The 10,213-nt window shown below is 43.2% G+C and overlaps 1 protein-coding gene across 1 annotated transcript; it reads left to right on the top strand.

The window, feature by feature from the left end:
* The first annotated feature begins 216 nt into the window (after positions 1–216).
* On the top strand, positions 217–2,216 carry LOC146066587 (uncharacterized). The gene is made up of 4 exons (XM_083179119.1): positions 217–529; positions 606–872; positions 1,079–1,204; positions 1,315–2,216. Exons 1-4 carry the CDS (start codon positions 301–303, stop codon positions 1,986–1,988), a joined length of 1,296 nt encoding a protein of 431 aa, XP_083035245.1. The 5' UTR covers positions 217–300; the 3' UTR covers positions 1,989–2,216.
* The last annotated feature ends 7,997 nt before the right edge of the window (positions 2,217–10,213 follow it).

Raw genomic sequence — 10,213 nt, 5'->3', positions numbered from 1 at the left:
AGGTTTTCTGATGACTCAGCATCTCATCATTCTTCTGGTGAAGGATCCGGTGGTGAAAATCTGAAAAAGGCTCAACGTGGCGTACGGTTCAATGAGTCCGAGAATTATGCTCTGGTGGAGGCAGTTGAAAGATATTATGATATGTTGTTTGGCCCAAGGGCACCAACTACAGCTCCAAAATTGAAAAGAAAGCTGTGGAATAATATTGCAGAAAAAGTCACCTCTATATCAGGTGTTCAAAGAGATTCCAAACATTGTATCAAAAGGTATAGTGACTGCCGCAGGCAAACTAAAAAAAAAATGGGTATGCAAAGAAGACATGAGATAGGTACAGGTGGCGGACCGGAGATGAAAATAAAGTGGCTTTCCTGGGAGGAAATAATCAAGAAACGATTAAACCCAATAATGATTTATGGAGTGAAAGGAGGTGTTGACTCTAGACGAGGAGGCATTCAGGAGGAAGAGGAGAATCCTAGAAAGAAAAGAGGCAGCAGAATTAGCAATGAGAAAAATATGTCTAGTAAAAATGGTAATAATTTAATAGCATAAAATCTATGTACCAAAATGTAATGAAATGTTATTAATAATATTTTTACCTTCATTAGATGAGCGTCAACATTTAATGCAAGCGGAAAGAAGGCACAATAATTCCAGCAATCGAGTTCTTGAACGTTCGAAAGATAATGATGGCAGTGGTATGGCTGAATTGCAAAGTATACCCACATGCTTCCTTGAATCATCTGATGTAACCGACGTAACGTTTGAGGGTTTCAACAGCAGTTCCATAGATAATTATTCCGGTAACCGATCCTCAAGGGAGAGAAATTCTCAACAGATGGAATGCGAGAGTACTGTAAATCCAAAAGAAAAAGGTTAGTTTTTTTTAAAAAAAGGATACATAGGATGTATTTTAGAAAGTGTTTATTTATCTACATTTTGGCCTTTACTTTCTCTACAAGTTATTATCTTTGTTATGGTTGATTAAACAGTAATACTTTTTTGGAAATGTTATGCACTCCTTACATGAAAAGTGTGATTTATTTGTTTATAATAAATTTAATGGGAATTTTAATTACAGAAGATATGCCTATGACAAGTGGAGGACTTTCCTCCGGAATTGGTCGTTTTTTTAGGCCTGATTTAATTGAAAATTTGTCTGAGGATGGAGATGTGGAGGTGCGACAATCGGAATCAACACCTATACGTAAGTAATAATATATTTCAGCAATATCTTTGGTTTTCTACTACACTCTTCATTATTTACAAATAAAATCAAGTAATTGAATGTTCTTCAAAATTTCTCTATCCTTACAGCATCTCAAGCAAGGCAGCTTGGAAACAACGACACATCAGAAGAACCAGAATATCTGCATATCAGAGCTTTGGCAGATCAAATGCAGCGGAGACATGTTGACTTTGAAAAAGTTTTAAACAAAAGACTAGATAGCTTAGAAAACACTTTTAAAGGTTTTATAGACATAGTAAAACAGATTGATGTAAACCGCCAGAGCGAATACAAAACTACTCAGGATATACTGAATATTATAGCTGTGTCAATCAACAAATTGGTTGACAATACAACTAGCCACGCACACAGTTTAATGAAAATTTCAGATGCTAATGCACAATCAGCAAATACCTTTAATATCATGTTAGAGTGCCATCGACAAACTTCTGCCAGTACAGGGTTGATTGCTACTTCTCTGAAGTTAATTGCAGAGGACATGATTGCAAAGTCGCACAAAAAAAACATAAGTGAAAAACAAAGAAAAGCATCAGTAAACGAGAGGAAAGGGGGTGTATTTCCCACACAAAATACCTATTCCTATTCCCAAATGTACACAGGATATTCAGGCATGTTTCCAAATGTTAGAGAGCCAGATCATGCGACAACATCTTGTGTGCAACCTGAATCGTTAGCTAACGATCTGTCATTATCAGCACCTACACACGATGACGATGAAACTCAGATTTCACAGGAATTATAAAAAGTTTAAAATTACAATGTTTTCACAGTAATAACTTGTAACATCCATCTCCATCCAGATCTGACTCTGGTCTCTTTAGGAAGGAATAGGTATTTTTATTGTGAAATTGCACTTATTTAAGTTTTTATTGTTTATTATCTATAAGTTATTTTTTTCAATGCAGCAACATAGGAACCATTGTCAACACTGGCCAACCTTCTCCCCCCAGATGTGACACACTGCACATTTGGAAGGAGCAGCGTGGTCAGTGGTGACAATGGTCATTGTTACCAACAAATGACAGTTCTGAAACTTTACCTTGTGGCGTATATCATTTGTGCAGATTTCAATGTTCCATTGTCTACACTGGCCAACCTTCTCCCCCCAGATGTGACGCACTGCACATTTGGAAGGAGCAGCGTGGTCAGTGGTGACAATGGTCATTGTTACAAACAAATGACAGTTCTGAAACTTTACCTTGTGGCGTATATCATTTGTGCTGATTTCAATGTTCCATTGTCAACACTGGCCAACCTTCTCCCCCCAGATGTGACGCACTGCACATTTGGAAGGAGCAGCGTGGTCAGTGGTGACAATGGTCATTGTTACAAACAAATGACAGTTCTGAAACTTTACCTTGTGGCGTATATCATTTGTGCTGATTTCAATGTTCCATTGTCAACACTGGCCAACCTTCTCCCCCCAGATGTGACGCACTGCACATTTGGAAGGAGCAGCGTGGTCAGTGGTGACAATGGTCATTGTTACAAACAAATGACAGTTCTGAAACTTTACCTTGTGGCGTATATCATTTGTGCTGATTTCAATGTTCCATTGTCAACACTGGCCAACCTTCTCCCCCCAGATGTGACGCACTGCACATTTGGAAGGAGCAGCGTGGTCAGTGGTGACAATGGTCATTGTTACCAACAAATTACAGTTCTGAAACTTTACCTTGTGGCGTATCTTGGTTCTCTGTTTCTCTAAACACTTTGAATATTTTCTCATTTTTTGACCGTTTTTATATCTTTCTAACTATTTATAAATGAAACAACATCAAAGGTCATGATTCATGTCAGTCGAAAATCCAAAATTGTTCAATAAAATTTTATTGAACCAAACAACATTTCAAGAATCATTTTTCGTATACAATTATTTACATTGAACTATTATAGTATAACAATACAATTTTATGACACACGATGCAAGTGGTGTAATGCAAAGATTTTGCCATCGGTTCAACCGGTCATCAAGCACAGTGTTCTCCGTGTGGCCAGCAGTAGACATATGGACCTGCAAGGGGAAAAATTAATGGTTAGTATTGGCCCTGTTATAAACAGACATGGAACTGAGTTACACCTTGCACACGGCGCATGAGCAATTGGTTTGTTTGGGGTTTAACCTAGGGAATGGGTCTTCAACCTGTGGCCCTCCATCAGGAGTGCCACAGATTGAACACCAGTGGTGCGGGGGCACATGAATGAGCTACTTACCAATTTCACACAGCAGCTGAGAAGTGGGGCCTGTCTCTGGCACTTGGGAATGAAGTGGATGTGGCGTCAAGGCAGACATCAAACTGCAAAGGGATGTTTGCGGAGGCAGCAGGAGACATAAGGACCTGCAGGGGGAAACATGAATGGGAACATAGAGAGATGGTCAGTAGTGGCCCTGTTATAAACAGACATGGAACTGAGTTACACCTTGCACACGGCGCATGAGCAATTGGTTTGTTTGGGGTTTAACCTAGGGAATGGGTCTTCAACCTGTGGCCCTCCATCAGGAGTGCCACAGATTGAACACCAGTGGTGCGGGGGCACATGAATGAGCTACTTACCAATTTCACACAGCAGCTGAGAAGTGGGGCCTGTCTCTGGCTCTTGGGAATGAAGTGGATGTGGCGTCAAGGCAGACATCAAACTGCAAAGGGATGTTTGCGGAGGCAGCAGGAGACATAAGGACCTGCAGGGGGAAACATGAATGGGAACATAGAGAGATGGTCAGTAGTGGCCCTGTTGCAGACGGACATGGCACCGAGTTACACCTGGCCCACAGCGCATGCGCCCTTGGTTTGTTTGGGGTTTAACCTAGGGAATGGGTCTTCAACCTGTGGCCCTCCATCAGGAGTGCCACAGATTGAACACCAGTGGTGCGGGGGCACATGAATGAGCTACTTACCAATTTCACACAGCAGCTGAGAAGTGGGGCCTGTCTCTGGCACTTGGGAATGAAGTGGATGTGGCGTCAAGGCAGACATCAAACTGCAAAGGGATGTTTGCGGAGGCAGCAGGAGACATAAGGACCTGCAGGGGGAAACATGAATGGGAACATAGAGAGATGGTCAGTAGTGGCCCTGTTGCAGACGGACATGGCACCGAGTTACACCTGGCCCACAGCGCATGCGCCCTTGGTTTGTTTGGGGTTTAACCTAGGGAATGGGTCTTCAACCTGTGGCCCTCCATCAGGAGTGCCACAGATTGAACACCAGTGGTGCGGGGGCACATGAATGAGCTACTTACCAATTTCACACAGCAGCTGAGAAGTGGGGCCTGTCTCTGGCACTTGGGAATGAAGTGGATGTGGCGTCAAGGCAGACATCAAACTGCAAAGGGATGTTTGCGGAGGCAGCAGGAGACATAAGGACCTGCAGGGGGAAACATGAATGGGAACATAGAGAGATGGTCAGTAGTGGCCCTGTTGTAAGCAGACATGGCACCGAGTTACACCTGGCACTTTGCTACTTACATCCATTGCAAATGAACCCCAATAATTTTGTGATGCAGACTCTTTGCAAATATAACCATTATTATATCGAAAATAAATTTTGAATCAACAACTCCAAAAAACACAGAAAACTTCAAGCCGAACAAGGCCAACAAGAACCAACAAGGCCAACAAGAACCAACATGGATCAACTCTGTAATTAGAAAGGGATAAAGTATATCGTTAAAAAATATTCAGGGACTTGTTCAGAAACATGGCACACAATCTGGTGTGTTGCAACTCCATAATCGCATCACATCGCATGTAACAAATTTATATGCACTGCGATGCAATGTGATGGTCCCGATTTTTCAAAGGGTTGTATGGGAAATAAGGGTGCTTTGCAAATCCCCACTATCCAACAAGGCATTCAGTTGGATCTAAACCTGGGACAAGCGTTAAGAGGCACCCACCCAGATCGGGTACATGCACAGCTATCCACGCAAGGGGATGCTGATTAGTTAAAAACAAAACAACCTCCCCTTGTAGGGCTCGCTGTGCTTGCCTCGTTGGGGCTTGGAGGGTCACTACCCTTTGGCACAGGTTTCTATCCACCGCCATGCGTAGTTAAATAGTGTACAAATTGAATACCACGGACAAATCAGTTCCATTGCATCACATTACAAACACCAAATATATATATGTAAAGTCAATGTGCATTTACATGTAAAGAACTAATGTGTGCTATACACACATGTCACAATACGATAGCAATCGTTAAAACAATAATATTACAAGGTCTGTCAACCATACTGACATGTGTGTATATACATATATATCGTTATTGATACGGATCATGATATATAGAGATATCTGTTTAAACGAATAAAAAACACAGAAATACTCACATGCGAAAAAAGTATTGATCAGATTTCTTCTGGTTTCTGCTCCTTCGTCCATGCCCACAGGTAAGACTGAAGAAAGATCCCCATGCTGGTTAACACTAGCACGAATATTCACCGGCAAACGTCTTGCGACACATATATTATGCAGAATGCAACATGCATTAATAATACCGCAGACTTTTCCCGGAGAATATAAGAGGCTACCACCGGAGATGTCTAAACATCTAAACCGGCTCTTAAGTACACCGAAGGTCCTTTCAATTACACCCCTCGATGCAATGTGTAACTCCTGGTACCTTTTTTCAGCATCACCTACAGGATTAAGCAATGGGGTCAACAGCCACGGTTTATTCGGATAACCCGCATCACCTAAAATATCAATAAAAAGTTGTAACATATTTGCTAATAACTTATGCATTATAAAATATATATATATATAGATTACATACCTAACAACCAGCCATCTGGCATTCTTCCTTCCTCAAAATCACGGAAAATAGATGACTGGCTTAAAACGAAGGAGTCGTGGGTCGACCCAGGAAAACCCACACAGATGTCCAATAACCTCATTGTGGAATCACACACCATCTGGACATTCAGGGAATGGAAGTGTTTTCGATTCCGAAAACATTCTTCCGATTCCCTGGGAGGTGTGAGTTGCACATGGGTGCAGTCAATCGCGCCCAGCACATTGGGGAATCTCCATTTTTGAAAGAAGCCAAATTTGATCTCATTACATTCGCTGTCAGTGTCTGGAAATTTTATAACCTGGGCCGTTAATTTACGGAAAGCTTTAATGACCTGAGATAAACAGCGAGACATCGTTGGCTGGGAAAAACCGCATGTCTGGGATAAAGTTGGCTGGAAGGTGCCAGACGCAAAAAATTGCAATGCAGCCAGCAGTTTCTGGAAACCGCTGACTGCATGGTTTGACCGTACCCGGGGCTCAAGGTCAGCTTCCAACAGATCGTACAGCGAATATATATCCTGAGACGACAAGCGAAAGGTACCAATCACTTCCGTCTCAGAGAGACCATCCAGTACACGCCTAGTACGATACTGGCGTGGACGTGGAATTGAAACACGCACTGACTCACCAGAAGGAGTAAGATGCTGACCACGATGCTGATATCCACGACCCTGAACAGGACACCGATAGCCACTTGCCAAACGACGACGTCGACAGCGCATCAGGTATGTTGACACGATCATGAACATAACAAGCAAGTCAGCAAAATAATCCATTCTTGCAGACAGTGATAAAAAATGAAGGATTTTTTATCCAAAAACGCAAATTGACCTATAAAAACGCTTCCAAATACAGCTGACTGTACAAGGCTGCTACTCCATGAAATCCCAAACGCAGGAGTGAGGAGGTGTGGTGAAGTGCATGATGGGAGAAAAGAAAGGCATGCTGGGAAGTGAATTGTAATAAAACAACTAATATTTCACCCAAATAACCCAAAAAAAACAATAAGGGCAAACAATCCTGCATATATTTTATGCAGGAGATCAAACGAGCCATTACTTAACAAAATACAGAGTTCAATGTATGAATTCATCACCCGTCACATGGTGAAAGGAAAATTGAGAAGAAGAGCATACACGCGGAAACATTAATATCGGTATCATATCATTGAATATGTCTGAGTGAAAAGTCGGAAAAAAAGGAAAAAAAATAGTGAAAAAGTGGAAATATCGCTAACGAATCAAACGAAAATGCATCGTGAAAAAAAACATTTCACTTACTCGAAAAATTACTAGATTGAATAGCTGGGGACTCTTCCATGTGAAAAAGTGAAAAAAAAAACGAGAAAAAATCCGTTTCGATACAGATTGAATACCCCCCTATGTATGTTTAGGTGTATGTATGTACAGTATAATCACTGCCATTTGGGAGTGGTTGGAAAGTGGGATGGTGGAATTCAGTGCCGGCTGTCAGGCACCAGGGAATGACATCATGCTGTGAGCGACGCTGGTATCAGCAGTGCAGCGTGTTTGTTAGGCACGGCATTTGCCAGGACATGGACACACGAGTGTCTCACACGCTCAACACAATATTCCAAGTGTGGGCTCACCAATGCCTTGTAAAGAGGCACTATCACATTGGCATCCCTTGAATCCATTCCCCTTTTAATGCATACCAGTGTCAGGTCTACTTTTGCTGCTGCACTTGAGCAGTGTGCACTATTACCCAAGTTTTCATCAATGATGACCCCCAAGTCCTTCTCTACAGCAGAATTTCCTAATAACTTCATTTAGCCTATAAGCAGCTTGTTCATTTTTTTCCCATAATGAATTACTTATATATGATCAGGTATATATATCAGGATAATGGTTCACCTCAGACTCAATTCCCATGTTTTTCTCCACCCCTCTCTGGAACCCCCCTCTGCAAATCCTGCATTTGACCTTGCTTCATAGTACTCTGCACTACCCTTCACCCCCACTTCATAGTATTCAGCATTATTCTTCCACCGTCAACCATCATAGTATTCTGCCTTCATTCTGCATTATCTTATACCCACTCTGGAAAGCTACGCTCAAGTCATCTGAGGTAGATAATAACAGGGATAGTTATCTCTGGATTTACTGTACAGATGCAGATGGAAGGCACCACACTTAAAAAAAAGTATTTACAGTACATCAGTGTGTGCAGTAAGAATGGCAGGAAATTTGAAATGAGTACACATCTAGGTATATGCAACCTCATTCATCTCTCCTTTCTCTGTCTGTCTCTGATCCCTCACCTCTTGCTCTCAGTGGTGTAGCTAGGTGCCACGGCGCCCGGAGCAAGGGCATGTTTTGCGCCCCCCCCCCAATTTGAAGTAGGCGAGGCTCCTGCGCAGTGAAAAGTGGGCAACATGTAATGCCCATTGCACATTTTAGCAAACTTTGTAATACCAATAACACATAAAGCCACATGCTGTAATGCCAATTACAAATAAGGCCACACATGATGCCCATCACATACTATATAACACACCGTAATGCCCATCGCATACTATATAACACCGTAATGCCCATTACATACTACATAACACACCGTAATGCCCATTACATACTACATAATACACCATAATGCTCATCGCATACTATATAACACACACCGTAATGCCGATTACATACGATTTAACACAACGTAATGCCCATTACATACTATACAACAAACCGTAATGCCCATTACACATTTGACACATAAGTGCCACTTACCTACATGCTTGATGGCAGGGGCTTCATGCTTGATGCCAAGGGGGACTGAAATTGCTCATTGCCAAGGGGGACAGAACTGTGCAGCAGCCCACTCCCGGCTCCCCACTGCTATTTTCAATGCACCACCAGCTCTCCTGCCCACAGCTCCCCGTGCTGGCAACAGAAATCATGGGGCCCCTACACTTATATCTGTGGGGCCCCCCTTCCCCATCAAGGATGAGGGAATGAGTAATAGGAATGAGTGATAGTGCGGAGCAGGGAGGGAGGGTGGGAGTGATAGTGCGGAGCAGGAAGGGAGGGTGGGAATGAGTGCAGAGCAGGGAGGGTGGGAGTAGTAGTGTGGAGTGAGGAACAGGGAGGGAGTAGTGAGGAACAGGGAGGGAGGGTGACAGTAGTAGTGTGGAGCAGGTAGGGAGGGTGGGAGTACTCCTTACTTAGTCAGCCGTGTATGTACAGCTCCCATTTAGGTGAATGCATAGTGGAATGGTATGAATAGCATATGCCTCATCTGAATGTTTAATTCATTTTGCAAACAAATCCTCCTTGCATGTGCCACCACCAATCTTCCACAGCCTGTGGGCACTACTGCTTTGGCACATGTACATCAGCAAAACATCAGCTGTCAGGGAGCCGCATACCCCCTACCCCCAACTGTCAGGGGCAGTGTGTGGTCGCGACACCCCCCAGCTAAGAGACGCAGCGTGCGTACCACCCACCTGCCCGCTCCGGACTCTCCGCTGTGTCCAAGAGACGTGCTGCTATTTAAATTAAAATGCACATCTCCCGCTGGACCGCGCTAGCCAATAGGTGCTCGTGGTCCAGCAGCCACCAGTTGATTGGCTGCTGGACCGCAAGCGCCTATTGGCTAGCATGGTCCAGTGGGAGATGTCCATTTTAAATAGCAGCATGTCTTCTGGATACAGCGGGGAGTCGGGAACGGGCGGTGGAGAGTGGGCACTGGGCAGACGAGTGTGCAGGGGAACTGGTGAGCTGCCGATGCCGGCATGGCTCCGGTGCCATGATATCTTCCGGCACCTGGAGCTTGTGCTCCACTGGCTCCGCCCTCGCTACGCCCCTGCTTGCTCTTTTCATAGACATCTACTGCCAGCTGTCATCTTGCTTGCACCTATCAATGCAGGTATTACCTGTGTTGCTGCTTTATGAATTTGCAACTGAAGGGACTAAACCATGTGCACTGCAGGTGAGGCAGATGTAACTTGTGCAGAGAAAATTAGATTTGGGTGTTTTTTTTACTTCAAATGCAAGCTTACTTTTTATTATTTTTATTATTACAGTTTGAAATTGAGGAGCCCTGTAATTGATGATGGGTTTTACCGGAGCTAAAGAATTCAGTGTAAACATGTTCAAATATTGGAGGTGTTACTATTATCGCTAGTTTACATAAAACTAATAGTGCTGGCATTCAGG

The sequence above is a fragment of the Crinia signifera genome, chromosome 1 (assembly GCF_055691185.1).
Source record: "Crinia signifera chromosome 1, ASM5569118v1, whole genome shotgun sequence".
NCBI lineage: Eukaryota > Metazoa > Chordata > Amphibia > Anura > Myobatrachidae > Crinia > Crinia signifera.
This window is presented reverse-complemented; position numbering and strand designations above follow the sequence as displayed.